The sequence below is a fragment of the Tachypleus tridentatus genome, chromosome 7, assembly GCF_004210375.1.
Source record: "Tachypleus tridentatus isolate NWPU-2018 chromosome 7, ASM421037v1, whole genome shotgun sequence".
Lineage (NCBI taxonomy): Eukaryota > Metazoa > Arthropoda > Merostomata > Xiphosura > Limulidae > Tachypleus > Tachypleus tridentatus.
In genome coordinates this window covers 113961163-113981854 of record NC_134831.1, presented here as the reverse complement: position 1 = coordinate 113981854, position 20692 = coordinate 113961163, and the positions used below count along the sequence as shown (strand labels likewise).

The 20692-nt window shown below is 35.0% G+C and overlaps 1 protein-coding gene across 1 annotated transcript in view; it reads left to right on the top strand.

The window, feature by feature from the left end:
* LOC143256432 (BMP-binding endothelial regulator protein-like) overlaps window positions 1-15720 on the top strand; it is a 68040-nt gene extending 52320 nt beyond the window's left edge. Inside the window, exons 7-16 of the mRNA XM_076513660.1 lie at window positions 1332-1431; window positions 5068-5174; window positions 5473-5622; window positions 6575-6728; window positions 8499-8689; window positions 8927-9065; window positions 11539-11711; window positions 12761-12927; window positions 13593-13729; window positions 14344-15720. Of these exons, the coding sequence (XP_076369775.1) occupies window positions 1332-1431; window positions 5068-5174; window positions 5473-5622; window positions 6575-6728; window positions 8499-8689; window positions 8927-9065; window positions 11539-11711; window positions 12761-12927; window positions 13593-13729; window positions 14344-14522 (1497 nt within the window). The 3' untranslated portion in view covers window positions 14523-15720. The remainder of the gene's footprint in view (window positions 1-1331; window positions 1432-5067; window positions 5175-5472; window positions 5623-6574; window positions 6729-8498; window positions 8690-8926; window positions 9066-11538; window positions 11712-12760; window positions 12928-13592; window positions 13730-14343) is intronic.
* Window positions 15721-20692: the final 4972 nt, after the last annotated feature.

Genomic DNA, 20692 nt, shown 5'->3' with positions numbered 1-20692 from the left:
AATACCGTTCTTATAAAGTCCAGAAGAACAGAATACCGTTCTTATAAAGTCCAGAAGAACAGAATACCGTTCTTATAAAGTCCAGAAGAACAGAATACCGTTCTTATAAAGTCCAGAAGAACAGAATACCGTTCTTATAAAGTCCAGAAGAACAGAATACCGTTCTTATAAAGTCCAGAAGAACAGAATACCGTTCTTATAAAGTCCAGAAGAACAGAATACCGTTCTTATAAAGTCCAGAAGAACAGAATACCGTTCTTATAAAGTCCAGAAGAACAGAATACCGTTCTTATAAAAGTCCAGAAGAACAGAATACCGTTCTTATAAAGTCCAGAAGAACAGAATACCGTTCTTATACAAGTCCAGAAGAACAGAATACCGTTCTTATACAAGTCCAGAAGAACAGAATACCGTTCTTATAAAGTCCAGAAGAACAGAATACCGTTCTTATACAAGTCCAGAAGAACAGAATACCGTTTTAAAAGTTACTTGGTCGACAGTATAGTTATCATAGGACTTTGCTGCTATTTGGAAGCGTAAAATATTATATATGTCTGTATTCAACATAATTACAGTTTCATAGGAGAAGGTTGCTCAAGCAGTATAGAAACCACAGGTTGCTCAAGCAGTATAGAAACCACAGGTTGCTCAAGCAGTATAGAAACCACAGGTTGCTCAAGCAGTATAGAAACCACCGGTTGCTCAAGCAGTATAGAAACCACCGGTTGCTCAAGCAGTATAGAAACCACAGGTTGCTCAAGCAGTATAGAAACCACAGGTTGCTCAAGCAGTATAGAAACCACAGGTTGCTCAAGCAGTATAGAAACCACAGGTTGCTCAAGCAGTATAGAAACCACCGAATGTGTTTTTCTTGTTGTGTTGTATTTCATTAGTTTTCACAACCATTTCTCTTATTAAAACAAATAAACGAGTAGTTTTTAAGTATTTAAATTATTCCTATTAATGTGCTTAACTATTTAAATATTCATATTAATATTTTTAAGTATTTATTGTATTCCTATTAATGTTTTTAAGTATTTAAATTATTCCTATTAATGTTTTAAGTATTTAAATTATTTTTATTAATGTTTTTAAGTATTTAAAGTATTTCTGTTAATGTGCTTAAATATTTATTGTATTCCTATTAATATTTATAAGTATTTACAGTATCCCTTTGGAAGTGTTTTAAGTATTTATAGTATCCTTCTGAATGATTTTGAAGTGTTTAAATATCCCCTTAAGAGTTTTTAAAGTCTTCAAACAACCTAAATGTTGAAATTTTAATTTTAATATTATCTGAATGTGTCTAAACTTGAATTCTCTGCTTTTAGAAGGGAAGTATTGTTTGTTTCAAGAAAGCTTGTCCAGTTCTGCCTTGTCCATCTCTCAGATACACCCTGCGTTCGGGGGAATGTTGTCCCCGATGTCGAGGTAGGTAAAGTAACCTGAAGAATCAAAGACCACGAACTCTTCTCTACTTCAACACAGTACTTATTACCACTACTGACCACCGCTAGTCTGGTGACTGACCACTGCTTGTCTGGTGTGGTCTATTGTTTCGACTCGTAATATGTGAATCACGAGTTCGAATACCCTCCCACCAAACACGTTCGTCCCTTCATCCGTGAAGGCGTGTGTGACGAACAATCTCACTATTCGTAAATGGAACTGTAGTTTGGCGATGGGTGATAATGACTTGCCACCTTTCTTCTAATGAGCCTATCACTACTAAATTGAGGACCAATCTAGTAACTGAAGAACATAAAAACTCGAAACATTTTAGCTACAATATATGAACTAAATCTTTTGAGGACAAATATGAATATATTTGCTTAATTTTACAGGCTTTCGTTATTGTACCTCAGACAGATGTATACGAAACTACAAGAAAAAAAGGACGTTTGGTTTTCTATGTAGGTGATTTTGTGTTGGAATTTCGCGCAAAACTACACGAGAGCTATCTGTGTTAGCTGCCCCTAATTTAGCAGTGTAAGACTATAGGGAAGGCAGCTAGTCATCACCACCCACCGCCAACTCTTGGGCTACTCTTTTACCAACGAATAGTGGGATTGACCGTCACCGGCTGAAAGGGCGATCATGTTTGGTGCGAAGGGGATCCTAACCCGTGACCCTCAGTTTACGAGTCTAACGCCTTAACCCACCTGGCCATGCCGGACGTGCAGGTAATAGATATCAAAATATTTTGTTTGTTTGTTGTCAAGCGTGACGCTCCATCCACTGCGGGTATCATAACGCCATTTCTAACATTATCAGCTCCAGATCTCCCGCTGAGCCATTAGGGAGTATATTAATATAACAAGTAATTAATAAATAAACACAAGCAAATAAATACAAACTCTAAACTACATTTTCAGTGTGGAAAGGATTGAAAAACGTTGTGCTACATTTAAAGTACTTTAATTTAAATGCATCCAGACCATGTCACGAGGAGGCGCTTTTCTTCATTATCCCTTACAACAGGGAAAAGGTGTTTTTTAATAATTGGAAATAAATAAAAAAATAATAAAATAAATATTGTGACATGAATATCGTCACTTCGAAAGTAATAGAATTCATTGTGTTAAACAAGTTAAGTAGAATCACAGTTAACACTATGTAACACAAATTACGTACCTGGATAGTATGTGTTATTTCTTAATTACTTATGTTGTAAACATACAGAAAATGTAACACAAATTACGTACCTGGATAGTACGTATTATTTCTTAATTACTTATGTTGTAAACATACAGAAAATGGCCATTAGTTCCTTCAAACTTTGCTTTTGTGACCTGGATAATGAAATTTAGAAATTAATCTATTTTCTATGTAAAAACGGGTAAATTTGCACATTTTCATTTACATAAGGTCTGAATAAAACAACATATGAATCAAGATTTACATGTATTTATACTAAAGTTATACAAAAATGTTTAGAAGTGAGTAGTTTTTCGAGATTTGCGACTGTAATGTAAATCACCTTCACATATCAGACCACAAATATAGCCTCCCATCATGTGTTCGTTATACGCTCCTTAGTAGTGGCGTTCAAAGTCCTGTATATCTTGGTGGAAGCACTCGCTTTGCTCCTCTGAGTATGTTCCCATGTTCTTGAATTTATCAAGATGAGCGTCAAGGATATGAACTTTCAGGGACATCCTGAGCCCATTTTGCCATAGTTCTTCACCAGAACCTCAACCAGTTTTACATAATTGTCGGCTTTGTGATTGCCCAAGAAGCCCCAAACCACTGTAACAAAGCTGCCACCAGCTTTTTTGTTCTTCCTACTGAGCTTCTTGGGGAAAAGAAGTCTCGAAGGTACTTGAATACTGCAGACTCCTTATCAAGAGCTGTGACAAATTGTTTCATAAGACCCAGTTTTATGTGCAATGGTGGGAACAACACCTTCTGGAGGTCCACTAGTGGTTCACACTTGACGTTGTGCCTCCCCACAGAGAACTCGGTCCGTTGTGGCCTGTCGTTGTCCCTGCTGTCCCAAAGGCAAAGATAACAAGTAAACTTGGTAAAGCCTCCTTGGAGACCCATCAGGAATGTCACCATTTTGAAGTCTCCGATAACCTCCCAACCATACTCATCATACTTCAAGGCTTCTAGCAAAGCCTTGATGCTGTTGTATTCCTTTTTGAGGTGCACCGAATGAGCCAGAGGAAGAGACGGATACTTATTCCCGTTATGGAGCAGCACAACTTTGAGGATTCCGGATGAGCTGTCAATGGAGAGGCGCCACTCGTTCGGGTTACAGGAAATTCCAGTTGTCTCGTACAGACCGGATACATTGTGGCAGAAACAAACCTCATTCTGACGAGTGAAGTTCTACAACATTCTGGAAAATTATTTTAATTTCTACAATATTCCAGAAAGTTCTTGAAAATTCTTGTAAGTTCGAGAAAATTCTCTGTCAGCTACTCAGCACTGAAACCATCTGTAATGTTTTGGAAAATGGGTAAATTTGAAAATTTCATTACCCAGGTCACAAAAGCAAAGTTTTAAGAGACAAATAGGTCTTTTCCATTTACTTTAGGTATAAGTAATTGGGAAATAACACTTTCTGCCCAGGAACAAGAAAAAGTAAAAATTTTGTTACGTAGTGTAATGAAACATACTGAATAATATGGACAACAGAGTTTGTCTATAGTTAATAAATTTATTTGTTGCTTTGTCTTAACATTTGGACAAAGATTCAAAATTTGTTAATTATTCCATTTAGAATTGTTTACTGGTTAATTTAGTGCTATTTAAAAACAGTAAAATTTACACAATTTTTAATCGCAAAAAATAATAATTATTTAATAATTACATCGTATCCATACGTACTATCCAGTCGTCATGAGGTAAGTATTACTTTAAAAAAGGATGAAATCCATATGAACTATCCAGTCGTCACGAGGTAAGTGTTACTTTAAAAAAGGATGAATTCCATACGTACTATCCAGTCGTCATGAGGTACGTGTTACATTAAAAAAGACAAAGATAAACATTTTAAAACTGTTTTTATTACTAGAACAAACGTTGCCCTAATGATGTTACTTCACTGTTACTTCACAACTACCACCAAGCATGTTAAACGTGAATACGAAACTTTGCTAGACATAAGGTACCTGATCAAGTTTCTTTTTTTAATGAATATTACGCACGTGGTTTTAAATAAATTACGTGTTTACGGTAACTCTTTATAAAGATGCAGTCTTTATCACGATGAGTTAAGACAATAAAAGAGATATTTGATATTTATATACATTAATATAAAGATGTCTCAGTGATAAGTACAAAGTATTATAACTCTTAAAATTGGGTTTCGATACCTGTAATTTCCAGATAACACACATAGCCCCCTTAGTTATCAAAGATAACAAGGAAATTGGAAAATGTTGATTCACTTATTTTGAAACAATTTTTATTTGTTCACCCATTCATTCGCTTTCAGTATGTTGTACCAACAGAGTAGCAAATATTTTGTCTGGTTTAATAAGTAAAACATTTGTTAGTTTCGATATTTTCTCACTATAACTATAAGCGATTCGATTTTCAAAATGTTTGTTTTTATAGGCAGCCAGAAAATAGAAGACGTCAACGGAAAGTGCCATCTAGCGGCGACTAGTATAAGCGATGGAGAGAGTTTAGTGTTTGATCCCTGCACTGTGTGTAAATGCCACGTGGGTTACTAACAAAACTATAATTTTGTTGTCACTGAAACTGTTTTAATGATATAAATATATTTCAAAGCATAGCTTTGAATTTTAAAATTAACAGTGAAAACTGAAGCTTGGAAACCTGAGTCACCTTGAAAACTATCTTTGTCGTTTCGTTAATTCGTAGTAAATGAGTATTTATTTGTTTGTATCTATAAAAATCTGAAATGATATTATATGTTCTTATACACTTATTACACTGCACGAATATTACACTTAAAATATATTTTATAATGCTACAAAAAATAATGTGTTCTTTCAGAATTCCACAACGATGTGCAATCGGAAAGTCTGTCCTCCTGTATATTGTCCACCGCACTTCCAGGTGGCGCTACCTGACCAGTGCTGCTACACCTGTAGTGAACCAGAGGAATTAACGTCGGTGTGCATGTTCGAAGGACGAGCTTACGAGGTTTGCACAGATAAATATAAAAACAAATTAGCTGAATCTTCTCGTGTCACTTTACTAGAAGTTGTTTTTACAGAATTACAAATAACGATGTATCACTTCCTTTTCAGTAACTGTATTGACCTGTTATCTGTAAACACATCAGGGACGTGTCCACCAAGAGTAATTGACGTGTTCCTTCATTCTGCTCCCCTCTCATGTGAGATATCAAGATTTTAGATTGTCCCTAAGTTATGGTACTTACTGGTATTAAACTGTTAGTTTCTTAGATGGGCACGTTAGTCATACTGTTTAACTTGAATAGAAACGAGTATCTCCAGTCAGAAGGCGCTCGACTCGTAATCTGAGGGTCGCGAATTCAAATCCCCGTCTCACCAACCGTGCTCGCCCTTTCAGCGTTATAATGTGATGGTTAGTCCTACTATTTGTTGGTAAAAGAGTAGTCCTAGAGTTGGCGATGGGTGGTGACAAAATTCAAACCAAACAAGGAATCACATGAAACCCTGGGGGATGGGGGGGTTTAATGGTAGTTTGAACGAACTTTAAATTGTCGCACAGTTGTGTAAAAAAATATATTTTGTTTGTAGTTAAATCGAAACCAGTTCTTAGTGTCATAAGGCTTCAAACTTATCAGCTGAGCCTCTGAAGAGGAGGGTGCAAAGAGAACGTGAAGTATTTTCGATTTTTTTTACGATTAAAAAGTGTAAATAAAAGGGAAATAAAAATTTATTTATTTCATACACTTGGACGATTTGTGATTATAACCAATAGTCCAAACTTCTGTCCAAACTTCTGTCCAAACTAATAGTAGTAATGCTATCTAATACACGAGTATTAGAAAATCACAAAAGAGGCGTGGAATTTTCAAGACAGTTGTAATAATAGTTTTATAAAGATATTAGAGAATTTTCATATCTGTCCGCTAAAGTGAAACACGAGGAACTTCTCTTACTAGGAAGGAAAGACGTGGATGAAAGACCCCTGTGTGCAGTGCTCTTGTTTCCAGGGGCAGGTTATTTGCTCGACCATTTACTGTTCAGTGAGAAAGTGTCTGAAAGGCTACAAGTTAAAGTCCGTCCCTGGCAAATGTTGTCCCTCATGTGTAGAAGGTAAGTTTTAACAAGTTAAACATGAAGCTACATGGATTACATGTGACGAGATATAAATGACAATAGTATTATAAACACATATCTATTTGCAGCAGTGTGTTAAGTGATGACAGATCTGGTGTTTTCAGTAATGTGAAAAATACCAGGTGGCGCTCGACTCGTAATCAGAGGGTCGCGAGTTCGAATCCCCTTCACACCAAACATGCTCGTCCTTTCAGCCGTTGGAGCGTTATAATGTTACGGTTAGTACTACTATTCGTTGGTAAAAGAGTAGCCCAAGAGTTGGCAGTGGATAGTGATGACTAACTGCCTTTCCTCTAGTCTTACACTACTAAATTAGGGACGGCTATCGCAGATAGCCTTCGTGTAGCTTTGCGCGAAATTCAAAGCAGTCCAAACCAAACAATTTCAATATGGCTAATCTGACACCATAAGAATCGTGAAAACCACACAGTTGTCAATATTGCTGTTTGGGAACTGTAAGAAGGTATCTTTGTGTCAAACCCCATGATAGTTGGTTGACAGACACATTAATAGTTCGTTAAAATTCCAAATTACACTTTTCTTGCTGAAAAATCAAAAGATGAAATTTCAAAATTGTCTATATCTCTGTTTGTGACCTGTAATAAGGAAAAAAAGGTTTATTTGTACCTAAATCCCATGAAATTGGTCGAACTTACGGTAAAATAATGGTAAAAAATCCCTAAAACAATACTTTAATTTTACCCCTTGACCCTTCTATTATCATTGAAAATGGACAAGTCCACCATTTTTGTTTGTCAACGTGTGAACCTGAAGAAAAGTGTCTTTGTAGCAAGTTGGTCAAAATACAGAAAATAAAAAGGAAAATGTTAGCGGAAAGTGCCATCTAGCGGCGATTAGTATAAGCGATTGAGAGAGAGTTTGGTGTTTGATTCCCGCATCGTGTGTAAATACCAAGTGGGTTACTAATAAAACTATAATTTTTATTGTCACGAGAACTTTAACTGGTTGCTGTAAATATGTTCACACACGAGCCAAAGATCCACATTTTTTAAGTTGTTTGACTTCTCACCCTATAAAATCTTTAAATATAGCTTAAATAACAACAACAACAACAAAAATCATAAAGGTTCCTGGACATATTAGACCAAGGTATAACTTTACTAAGTTTCGAGTCAATCCGTCAAGAAGTGAAAGAATAGTGCTCGAAAGAAAATTGTTTGTAAGAAGAAACAATAGAAAAACAAGTCTAGATAACAGGTACAGTGTTAGGTAATATGACAGTTACCAATGGTTAGATACCTAGTGTCAGTAATACAGCTGTTATCAGTGGTTACAGATTTCGTGTCAATAGTGTGGTGTGTGTGTGTGTGTGTATTTTCTCATAGCAAAGCCACATCGGGCTATCTGCTGAGTCCACCGAGGGGAATCGAATCCCTGATTTTAGCGCAATAGTGTGTACATAAACAAGATGAAACTGTATAGAGCATGTTGGAACACATACTTATGGATCTGTAATGAGCCTACATAAGCTGAAATCCTGCTTTACATACGGTAATCTTAAAACTGTACAAAGAGCCAGAATAATTACAATATGTAACATTTCTATCCGATTTCTTCCATAAATATTCTTCATATTTTCTTAACTTACACTCGTTAATTGCTAGATTATTTTAACTTTGACTTTATAATCTCATCCGGTTCACTATGTCTTTATCTTCTTGTTCACTGATTAACGAAATGTCTCTACTGCTCCGAGGTCCTAACGTATCTATACAACTGTTATAGATGATGGAGTGTGTACAATTTTTGGACATCGTCACTACCACACTTTCGACGACCAGTCATTTTCCTTCCAGGGTGCTTGTAAATATTTACTTGCTAAAGACTGCAGTGGAAACAAAACCTTTTCAGTTAAGACAATTAATAATCCACGTCACTCTGAGACAGTTTCATGGACTCATAAACTGAGGATTAAGGTATCTATATTATGTTTGATGTAATTTTCACAGTAAATTTTAAAACAAAATTAATGCGCACATATTTAAAGTTTAATAATCAAGCTGTATGATCCTTGGTCAGTGGCTAAAATTTAAGAAAAGAGTAAAAATATTTTTCTGGTTAAAGAAGGCTAAATTAAAGCAACGAGTATTAAATTAGAGCTACCAGGAGTTATTTTTGTAATATGTTGCTAAACGTATTTTCATTTTTTACAGATAGATGGAGCTAAGGTAATGCTTGGACCGTTCTTGAGAGTGAAAATAAACAAAAATAAAGTTCGTTTACCGTTTATCAAACTTGGCGTCCTATCAGTTCTTCAAGAGGGCTATATGGTGGTTGTTAGGACTAACATCGGTAATAAGTTTTAGTTGTTCGGATATTAAACAAAACTGATGTTTGTAATTGAATACCTATTACTATTCATTTGATTATAATGTGTGTGTTTTGTTGGGTGTTTTTTGTGACTGAAAACTAAAAGCTCGCGCCTTGGTAACGTCTCCACTGAAACAGCTGAAGTATCATAAAGTTCGTACACTCTATGGTCAAACAACAATGACAAAATGTGTACTTTTAAAGATGATTGCCACTCAGTTTTATTTGTTTCTCTGCCCAACAAGCCCAAAACAAGTGAAGAAAGCGTCAGTAAGATACCAAGCCACAAAATTATCAACCCACCGATCTGTTCATCTTTCTTCTTGTTTAAACCTAAATACACTCCATGCGATGCCATCGCTAAGGTGTAATAACTGTTTTAAAAACAACAATATAATTCTAGAGTAAACGATGTTGTCGTTACCCTTTGAAGTTAGTTTATTTACACAAATCTATTTTACCTTTAAAAAGCTTAAGTACAAGGTGAAACTGGAGTTCACAGTCAATAACAGACGAACATTAGATGACTGGAACATGTAGAATACTCAGTGCTTTGTACACTGTACAGTCGGTGTCACTTGGGAGCCAACTCCTATATTATGTATGAAGTGAAGGTGTAAAAAATCAATACACATAATATTAAATTTTCTACATGCATTAAGAGAATGCAGTCGTGGGAAAGGGAACATTACAAAACAATTAATAAAAAAACATTTTGTAAATGTGAAGTAATGTATAGATGGTAGACACAACTATAAATAAATTATTCTAACTTGACTTTCAATGTTATATTATAAAATTCATACTTGAATTTAATATTACTACAATTGGTAGTTATCTATATTCCTAACTATTAGTATGCAGTTTATCATAATATCATAGTCATGTCCTTGCATACCAGGAAAACCAACTTGAGATAAAATATGTCTTGATTATTACAAACTCTCGGTATGAAGTCGGTCGAATTGACCAACCTCGCAACCATTTTATTCTCGTGCATTATACAGTGTAACATTAAAATTTAATATTGAAAGAGATATATGAATGACCTACGTATACTTATATCATGCCTATATTTGTGTTTGTAATATTTTTGGCACTGCCATCCCTGCATTATCGTACATTTACAAAATGTTTTGTTCTGTTTTTATTACTGAACAACATACTTCGATTTACCATGAACAAAGTAACTAAATTTTGGAACTGAACTATTTTTTGGTTGCTTTATTGCGAAATAGTGAAAGAATAAAATACTTCATTACCTCTTCCGATTCTGAGGTTCAATAACGTGAATATACAAAAATCTGAACTTTTTCTGATATTCCGTAATACTGTGAAGTGATGAGAATTTGGTCAGAATATTGTGTAACCCCTGTGTGACAGCCTTGGGCTTTTGTAGTCATATATGTTATGGGCTAATTCTTTTATATTTAATAATAGTTAATTAACCACCTTGTCAAGGACAAATCTGAAATCATTATAACTCCAGAAATTTGGTAGACATTCGATGAGACGTCGTTTATAAGTAATTTGTATACACAGCCTTACCAGATGAACCTGGACGTGTTGTTGTAGACAATATAGCACAGTCTTCAGTTTGTACCACTGTTACTGTTCTGTGAAGCCCTCTCAAATAGTTTAACTAGAATCTGTCATTAGTTTTGTTTCAGACCCTTGACTAGTTAGCAGAGACAAAGGATTGTTCTTTTTTCTTTTAATCCACCTGTTAACGTGTCCACTAACTTGTTTAGGCAGCTGTTTTAGTGCACATTTTTCACACCACCGACACTTTCAAACACTTCACATTTTGACATCGTCCACTGTTAATCTACCAACCCGTTATCTCTGTTCACTAAGTTTCAAAATATATGTATATTTATCTCTCATATTTGCATGCACAGATTTCGTAGCATCATTCTTTATTTTCAACAGTTCCAAATTTTCTGCTACTCAATTACCCTTTCCTGGTACTGATATTTAAAAAAAAATTACAAAACCCCTTTCTTCTTACCATAATTTTATTCTCTCCTTTTAGTTAATTGTCTTTTTATGTTTGAAAATTTAACTACCATGTGTAAGATGAAAAATTTAATTACGAGGCTACACGGGCTTAAACAGCCAAAGGTTACTCAAGCTTAAGATGAAGTGGTTGTTTCGTACAGTTAACTCCTTGTCTACATAATTTTAGTACCTGCTAACTGTTTGAACCTAAAGATGGCGCTGCTGTATATTTAACCTGATTTCTTATCTTCACAGGTTCAAACAGCTTTAAAGTAGTAAAACTAAAGATGGCGTGGCTGTATTATTCACCTGATGTATAATGTACGTAGAGTTAAAGAACGAGAAGTTACAGCAGGGACTGGACAGAACAATTATTTTAATTTAACCAGTTAAAACACATACAGTAGAACCGATATTTTTAGTTTCAGGCTCTGGTCTTTCTCTGTTTTCCCAGGACTTAAAATTACTTGGGATGGCGACAGCTACGTTGAGGTTTCTGTCCCTCCAATCTTCAAGAACCAATTGTGTGGACTTTGCGGAAATTACAACGGCCAACCTGGTGACGACTTTATCATTAAAAAAGGGAAAAAAGTTTCTGATGTAGAAATGTTTGGAAATTTTTGGAAAGTAAGTCAACTTTATAAATAACGTTTATGGCCGTCAACATCCCGTTAATTTACAATAAGTTTCGAGATGTTTGATTTTCAGCAGTAAAAACTAAAAATACAGAGATATAAATTGCGAAGATAATCTACAAATAATTTTACCAGAATTCAGTAAAGAAACAAGTATATTTGTTCTATATTGTTTTACCCCTTCCTCAGTGGGCCAGCGGTAAATCTGTGGACTTATTACGTTAAAAATATGGTTTCGATACTTATGGCAGGAACAGCAAAGATAGCCTGTTGCAGAGATGTACCGTGTGGGAGACAAACGTGGGAGAGAGGTCAAGGTTTAGTTGACCGAGCGAAGAAAGAGAATATGTGGCTAATCAATTACACACCCTAAAGTAACCTCTGAAAACTCTTGGGTTCTAGATTACGTTTTACAAATTGTCCTAAGAGTAATTATCCTAACGTTAATGCGTTTTTACTGGAAGTCTAGGACATATTGGAAAGTGGGGACAGCGTCCCCCCATCCATGCTTCCAACACCACTGCCTCATTATGTAGCTTTACTTTTAACAACAAACAAACACACGTTGCGAACAATCAAACTGACTTCGTCACAAACACCAACTTTTAGGAACTTTGGGGGAAAGAGGTAATTCTAATTTCTGTAGTTTTACTCGTCTCTGACACTGAAGTGGACATCGCATATTCAAATTATCAGGACTGTCTTCCAGGGGCGTCAAGAAGCAAGTCGGGCCCCGGGGACGATTATTTCACCGGGCCCCTTTCTAAAGTCTGCATACATTAATGGGCGTATGAGAAATTTTTCTGGTAGGCTGAAGCCAAATGTGTTGATAATTTACATTTTTGAGGCAAAGCGATTTCCCGCAGTACTCCGATTTTTCCTTAAGTACATCATGAAAATGTTCTTTGTCCCAGATTTCCCCGGGATAGTAGACCCCACTCCCCGACCCGACGTTTTTACATGTAAGCATTTCTTTGCTCCCCCTGACTTGGTACTTAAGAATGTTGTATTTGTGTTTTTTTTTTTTTTTTTTTTTTTCAGAGAGGAAGTAGCCGTCAGTGTAACAGATTGCAGACAGCTCATATCGCCAGGGGTCTCTGTGATCATAATATGGAAGCCAGAACTCGCGGCATTCAACAGTGTAGCATTTTAAAGTCAGCCCTTTTCCGTCGCTGTTTCCAAGTTGTGGATCTAGGTCCATACTTTCGGTAAGAATAAAGAAAGTTGATACCACGCATCTCTTTGTTTTAAAATATTTTCTTACTTCTAAAAATAAGTTTATAAAAATATAATTCGAAAAACAAATGGCGTTTAATCTTGACCGCTGTCAGAGTCGTATATAAAGAGAGTTTTGTCAACTGGCAATTTGTCATGTCAGTAGTAAAATTGGAAGTCATGATAGGTCTACCTGGAGCCTGTTACGTACTCCACGAGATTGTTTGTGAGAAAATCGATAAAGATCTTATGTTCGTTATTGATGTGCTAATTGTTTATGAATAAAGCTTTATTTGTCTCGGATAAATAGGTTTGATGTTTTGCTGAGTGTATTTAATCAAGCGTCACTGGAAGCTTCAGTGGTTTTCTGTTTTTGCATTTTTCCTAGCTTGCAAATGGTTTAGCCTAGCAGTAGGCCTAATAATATTAGATTGGGCATTTCATTGGTTTGTGCAGAATCTAAATTTTCCCTTAAGGCTAAAGTCCTGATCATATGGTTCCCCGCTGGTACAGCGTTAAATCTACGGATTTACAACGCTAAAATCAGGGGCTCGATTCCCCTCGGTGGACTCATCAGGTAGCCCAATGTGGCTTTGCGAAAACACTTGTTGATGAATTACTCGTGGTTATTATATATTTTTTGTTATTTATATTTCAGATCGTGTCTAATGGATGTGTGTGAATGTTCAAACAAACGCAAGTGCTACTGTCAGGCCGTGCAGGCATATGCTCGTGAGTGCGAGCGTCAGAAGGCCAATATTGACTTAAATTGGAGAACACTGGCAGGCTGTGAAAGTAGGTCAATCAATATATGGTATTGAATTGTGTATATTTATCGTAGCCATATTTGTATATTATTTTATAGAAGTTTTTTAAATAAGGGTTTAAGAGTTTAAAATGTTCTCTTTCAAATTATGGCATTTCTTTTTATGTGATTTAGTTTAGAAGATATATAGCAGTAAGTCAGGCGAAGAAGTCTCACATTCTGAAAAATAAAAGCTCAGAGACAGTTTTCTTCTTTAGCTATTCGGCCCGGCATGGCCAGGTGGTTAAGGCATTCGACTCGGTAATCTGAGAGTCGAGGGTTCGAATCCCCGTCACACCAAACATGCTCGTCCTTTCAGCCGTGAGGGCGTTATAAAGTACGGTCAATCCCACTATTCGTTGGTAAAAGAGTAGCCCAAGAGTTGGTGGTGATGACTAGCTGCCTTCCCTCTAGTCTTACACTTCTAAATTAGGGACGGCTAGCGCTGACATCCCGCGTGTAGCTTTGCGCGAAACTTCAAAGCAAATCTAATAAAAGAGGAACTCTATTGTGAGATACAAATAAAACAGTAATTATTCTAAGTGAAACGCAGTCTTAGAAATTATCGATCTTGTAAAAACTTAAAGTCTTTCCTTCTTTTCAGATGCACAGTGTCCTAAAGGGGCAGTTTTTACACCATGTGGACCGCCATGTAAACGGACATGTCGGAATTACAAAAGGAAGAAACCATGCAAGGGACGCTGCAGGCCAGGTTGCCAATGTCCAGACGGAACAGTTTACCAAAAGAATCAGTGCATACCAGTAGAAAAATGCCATTTGTAATATCTGAATGTTTTTCTCTCTTTTGTTTCAAAACTTAATGTCCTTATCTATAAGAGATAGTTTTGAGTGTGATAGTGGCGCTTCTGTGCGGTCAAATTAGTTTAAAACCAAACTGGTTTGGACTGGTTATTTTATTGGTTGTTTTTGTCCGAATTGCGAACTCCGTAAACATTGTTTTAAGTACATGTTTAGCGTCATTTAGAGCGACGTAAATGAAACCTACCAGACTCTGTTAAGCAACACGTTAAACTTAAGATACACTCGATCATTTAACAACAAATATGTTAACGCTATCCATCAAAACGTAGGATGAAAGCAGGTTTTCTCTGTTCTATTTTTCTCATACTTATCACCACCACGTGTGTCGCATCTTTAAACAACAACTGTATAACGATAAAATATCATTACACTTGGAAAGTTTACCAGATAAAGCAAGAGAAACGGTAAAAATAATGTGTTTTACTATAGTTCAAATCTGCAAAAATACGTCTATTTGCTGTAATGGCCGTTTCGGGATCGATTACCGAAATCGAACGCTATATATCCTCAACCTTACCACTAAGCCAACAAGAAACTAATCTCACTTTGCCTAAAGCATTTGTTTATGCAATTAGATAAGTTATATACAACAACATATTTAGTTTGTCGTGTTTGGCCAGACGGTTAAGACGCTCAACTCGATTATATCACTTATATATAGTTGAGCGTGTCCCATTGAATATAGCGTGTCCGGACTGTAAATCCAAAGATTCTTGGTTCGCGTCCATTGTCAAAAAATCCCGCGTTTTGTATTTTGGGTCCATGAGTGCTCTATAAAAGGTACAGTCAAATATCCTATTCGATTAGACTAATATAGCCCAACGGTTGGCGGTGGGTACTGTTGACTAGCTACATTCTCTTTAGCCCGTAGCCTGGTGTGACCAATTGGTTCGGGTACAATAATCGAATCCCGTCACTGAATACTTGCTCTTTCAGGTATAAGGTCGTTATAATGTTACTGTCAATTCCACGTTTCGTTGTAAAAAGAGCAGGTTAAGATTTGGTGATTAGTAACATTCACTACCTGTCTTTTTTTTTCCTTCGGTTTATCTCTTCTAAATTAGAGACGGCTAGCGCAGACAGCCCTCGTGTAGCTTCGCGTTATATTTGACGAAACAAAACTGTCTTCGTGCAAGTGTACAATAAATTATTTATAATATCATTGGTTCCGTTTTCAGTTAATTAATTATACTTTTAAAGTTGGAGTCGTTATAAAATTAATTCAAAATGTAAAGAAAAGGTATGTGAAAACTAGGATTGGGCAACATGTATAATGGCTGAGAATAGTAAAGCTCGCGAATGTTGGCGCCAGAACTAGGATTGTTTGAAAGGAATAAAATATACGTTAATATTTTTAAAACACTTTACAATAAATAAAGTTATAAACAACAACAGACAAACTCGGAAATACTGAACAATTAATTAGCAGTTAGATAAAACGAAAATAACCGCTAATATAAATAAAAAACTTGGTTATCTATTAAAACACTTATAAAGCGGTGGTTTCGAAACGTTTGCAAGTTTTATATTTCACTCTCTTTCGTTTTTCTAATAATTCCAAAGTATGACTTTTCTTTTTAAAGCGTTATGTTTCAGATTCTAAAACCACAAAGTTTTCTGAGATATAAATTAATCTGTCAACCGTTCAAAGAGATTTGGTTTGCAAAGTTATCCTAAATTGTTTTGGGATTAGGAATATCAAATATAGATTTTGATCTTTGAGATTCCATTAGTTTGTTTGTTTGAAATTAAACACAAAGCTACACAATGGGCTGTCTGTGCGCTGCCCACTCCGGGTATCGAAACTTGGTTTCTAGTAGTTTGAGTCCGCATTCAGCTGTGCCATTGGGATACGAGATACCCTATGAAACTTGCGTCTGTAAGAAAGTAAGTTGTTTTATTTTCTTTCAAAGTTCGCCACCCAGTGCCACATCTCTAGAAACCGGGTTTCGATACTTGTGGTGGGCAGAGCACAGACAGCCCCATTGTGTCGGTTTGTATTTAATTCTAAAACACATGCTTCCAAAGTTCTGAATTACCGAAATAAATCAGTTTCTATTCGATATTTTGTTTCAACATAAAAAAACTTAATAATGAATTAATCGTATTTTATTAGTTTTTAGAAACACGAAAGCCTAACTTCTCTGAAAATTAGGGTATTTCTGAAGTATCATTATTTTAAGGATACTGGTTTAAAAAAGCCATTTTTAATCTATTAATCTGATTCATATAAAACAATATTACTGTGTTCGTTCATTGTTATTATAGCATTCTCAAAATAAGGTTCTGTTGACGAACTTTTATTTCATTTTGTGGAAATCGGTGGAAATTGCCGAGATTTAACGACATTGTGCCCGGATGGGTGTGTGACGTCACAGTTACGAGATAGAACAAAAGCGACCATTGGACCTCCCCATCTCTTCGAAGCTTTGCGTGGTATTTCTTACCATAATTCTGAATTTACTGTGTAGCTTCACGAGATTAGATAAGTTTTTGCTATGCACGAAAAGTTGTTGTACGCAAAAATTCAGATTTATATGAAGTAAAATACTTGTTACAGATTTTTCGGCGAATTCCAGTAAATTTTACTGAATCAATCTGAGTGAAGGTGAATTTCGTGCTAAGAACAGATATACGTTTCATTTTACAGTTTCACGTTTTATTTGCATATTCTCTAGAAGTTCTGAAATGAATATCAAAAGTTTTTGGTTTTATGAAACGTTATTTTTATTATCTTTACTATAACGCTAATTGTAGCAAAATTATCAAGACTGAAATAAAAAATAAATAATATGAAATAAAATTAATATATTTTTTATTTTCTTTGAATACTTAAGGAATTGTGTTTTGAACAACTTCATAGTTTCAACCATTAAACTGTTCACAAATATTCTCTTATTTTGATTTTACTGTCTCTACAAAAACAATTTGTCCTCAGTCAAAAACAATAAATACAACTGCCAAAAATAATAAAACAGCGAGGAACCTATTAGCTATTTCCCGTGAACGGCACATGAGCTTTACAAAAGTTAAAGAAAAAAACAACAACACAAAATTATTGTAGATTTGGGATATGCAAACAGAATTCATTTGGCTTACAAACGTGCATTTTAGAACACAAAAATATATCGGTCACTAGAAATGTTCCAGTCGCTACTACGTTTTATCTGGCTTTTTAAGTAAGCCACAAATGGGCTAAACTATTTTCTTTAGACATTCGACCGCATTAAGAAGATTACAAAAGAAGCTTGTTATTCTATAGCCGACAGATAACTGTAGTGATTATGTGTTACTAGTTGGTTGGAACTGTAAAAGCTAAGTGTGGAAGTCATGAACGTCTACAATTGGAAGTCGGATTTTGGATGTTTCACGTGGCACCCAGAAATGGAGACAGATTCGAAAATAAAGTAGAACAGTTAGTTATTGTATCTAACACTAAGGTGTCACTACATGTACCCAGCTTTAGGGGTAAGGTTGAATTTATCGAGAGTCAATATCGAATCACTAACTTTGGATAGAGCAGTAACAATTAGCTACGCACATCAGTAGACTACATTCAACCATTGTCAGTAAATAAATAAATATTGAATTTGGCACTAAAGAAATAAAAAAGAATAGTTTATCCTGGTAAGGTCATTGTTTGTGATGCACCATTATGCTAAGACTTGTTTTGTAAATTACAATATATTTAATCTATATTGATAAGAAGGATTACTGTAATTGGTTCAATTAAGAGCTCCCCTACTATTTTCATCATTTTTAAAAAACTTTAACATCCCACAAAAATAAGTTACAGAGAATAGATTAACACATTTTGAAGTGTATAATTACACGAAATAGTTTAATGTTTTGTGAAGTATGCATGAAAGTGGTGTGATAGCAGTGGTGCACATTTCTTCTACTTGTTTTCGTGTCTGGAATCATTGTTGCATCCTTCAACAATGTAATAAGTTGTCTTTTTTTAAAGTAGAAAAACTTAACATTTATAAATTTTTAAAGTAGAAAAACTTAACATTTATAAATGATTATTAAATTTAGTTATTGTACATAACACAACCGATTTCCTATGATATACTGCACTAGGTTAAACGATTGTGATATTAAGTCTAGTTTCATAACTGGAAAGTAGGCATAAGAACGAAAACAAAACCATTTTGGCCAGGGATGGTTTGGCGGTTAGGATACTCTGCTCATAATTATGGGGGTTTTACAATGTAGCAGTAATTCCACTATTCGTTAGTAATACAGTAACCCAAGAGTTAACAGTAAGGGATTTTGAGTAGCGTCTTTCTCTTTAGTCTATCGCTTCAAAATTGGGGATGGTTAGTACGAATAGTCCTTGAGTAGCTAAGTGTGAAACTCAAAACAAAGAAGCAAACGTATGCGTTTATCAGTATATAGCACTTAACCCTATCAGGCTCCCGTAATGTTTTCGACACTTTGTAGAATAAACCAAAGTATTTCCTTTGATAGATTGTTTAGATAGAGTATTCATGATAAACCTTCGTAGAATGGGCGACAACTGCCTATTGTGGCGACACAAGTGTAGAAGACGACGTTTCGAAAGTCTTCGACTTGAAGACGAAAGGCAGAAGACTTTCGACACGTCGTTCCCGACATTTGTGTTTCCACAACAAGCAGTTGTCGTCCATACTATGAAGTTTCATCAAAGTATTTCTCTTTTCAGATGATGAGATTGACAAACAAAACATAAATCATTTTATGTTTTATAATATAAAACACAGTTAAGATACATATAAATAGATAATTACATTTCTGTCCTATTACAGTGTGATATTACTTTATTAGTTTGATATTTACTTAGTTGTAAGACATCACTTCGTGTTTTGCTTGTAGTTCCTTCATTATTATAGTTATAATTAGTGTTTTTATTATGTTAAACCTTATTATTTAAACTTGAGAATTGGATCTCCTGTTGAAAAGACGAAGTAGTAAAGCATTTTCTCGTAATCCATTTGTCCAATGAACAAAAAAATAGGCACGTCTTCATACATTTACAACAAACCATTTAACTTATCTAGCAGCAGTAGTCTGTAACATGAATTAGAATCGGTATTTGACACGTCATTTCCCTAAACATACTTCCACTAGAACCTTAATTAAATATAAAAACATGTTTAATAACAGACAAAAGAAAAGGAAACAACATAAACACCATGAAAGAGACAAAATGCACGAACTCGGGTAAACTAATGTGTCTTACCATATCATAGCTATGTAACCAAAAACACCATAAACATTTGGAAAGGAGCATAAGAAAAGTAAAATAAACAGAAAAGTTAATTTTATTCAAAAACCGAACACGAAAAATAAAAAATCATCTAAGGATTTTTTATAATTATTCTGTTAACTTCAACGGAAGAAGTATCTACAAACATCGATACGATAACACTTACATAGCATTAAGAACATAACACATGTATGAACACAGCACAACAAATCAACAGCTAATTAACATTAATAACTTTAAGATTTTGTGCAATGAGAACAACATTAATAGAAAAAAAGTATAAATTATTCGTGATATAAAACCTATTTTGAATCCAAACTCAGGTATCACCCAAGATATTTTCTAAAATTGGAATAAAACGCGAGTGCAGTATTTCACACAATAGACAGAAGTTACTGATAATAACCATAAAAGTGATCGAACTGTCGTAATAAACACAAACGAAAAGTAAAAATTAACAATCCACTCAAAAGCAGTATCTTTGAACTTTTGTTTAACAATATACTTATTATAAGCTATATTGATTCTGGAGAAGTGGAATGGTCAATCTCACCTTTCATTAATAAAAGAATCGTCCAAGATTTATTTGGCTTTGTGTGGTGTTGATTTGCTGTCTTTCTTCTAGCCTATTACCTAATAATTCAGGACGACTAGAGCAGAGAGCCCTGAGGCAAACTTTTGGGAAATTCAACAGTTAGCGTTTCAATTATTCGTAATGTAAAACAAAATATTTATTTCATTGGTGCTAGAACAGGATAACAGAAAGCTGAACAAAATACCAGTTTCCCATTAACTGTTAAGTGTTTTACTTGCTGTTAAGCATAAAGCTACACAGTGAGTTATCTGTGCTGTGTATACCTCAAGTATAGAACCTTGATTA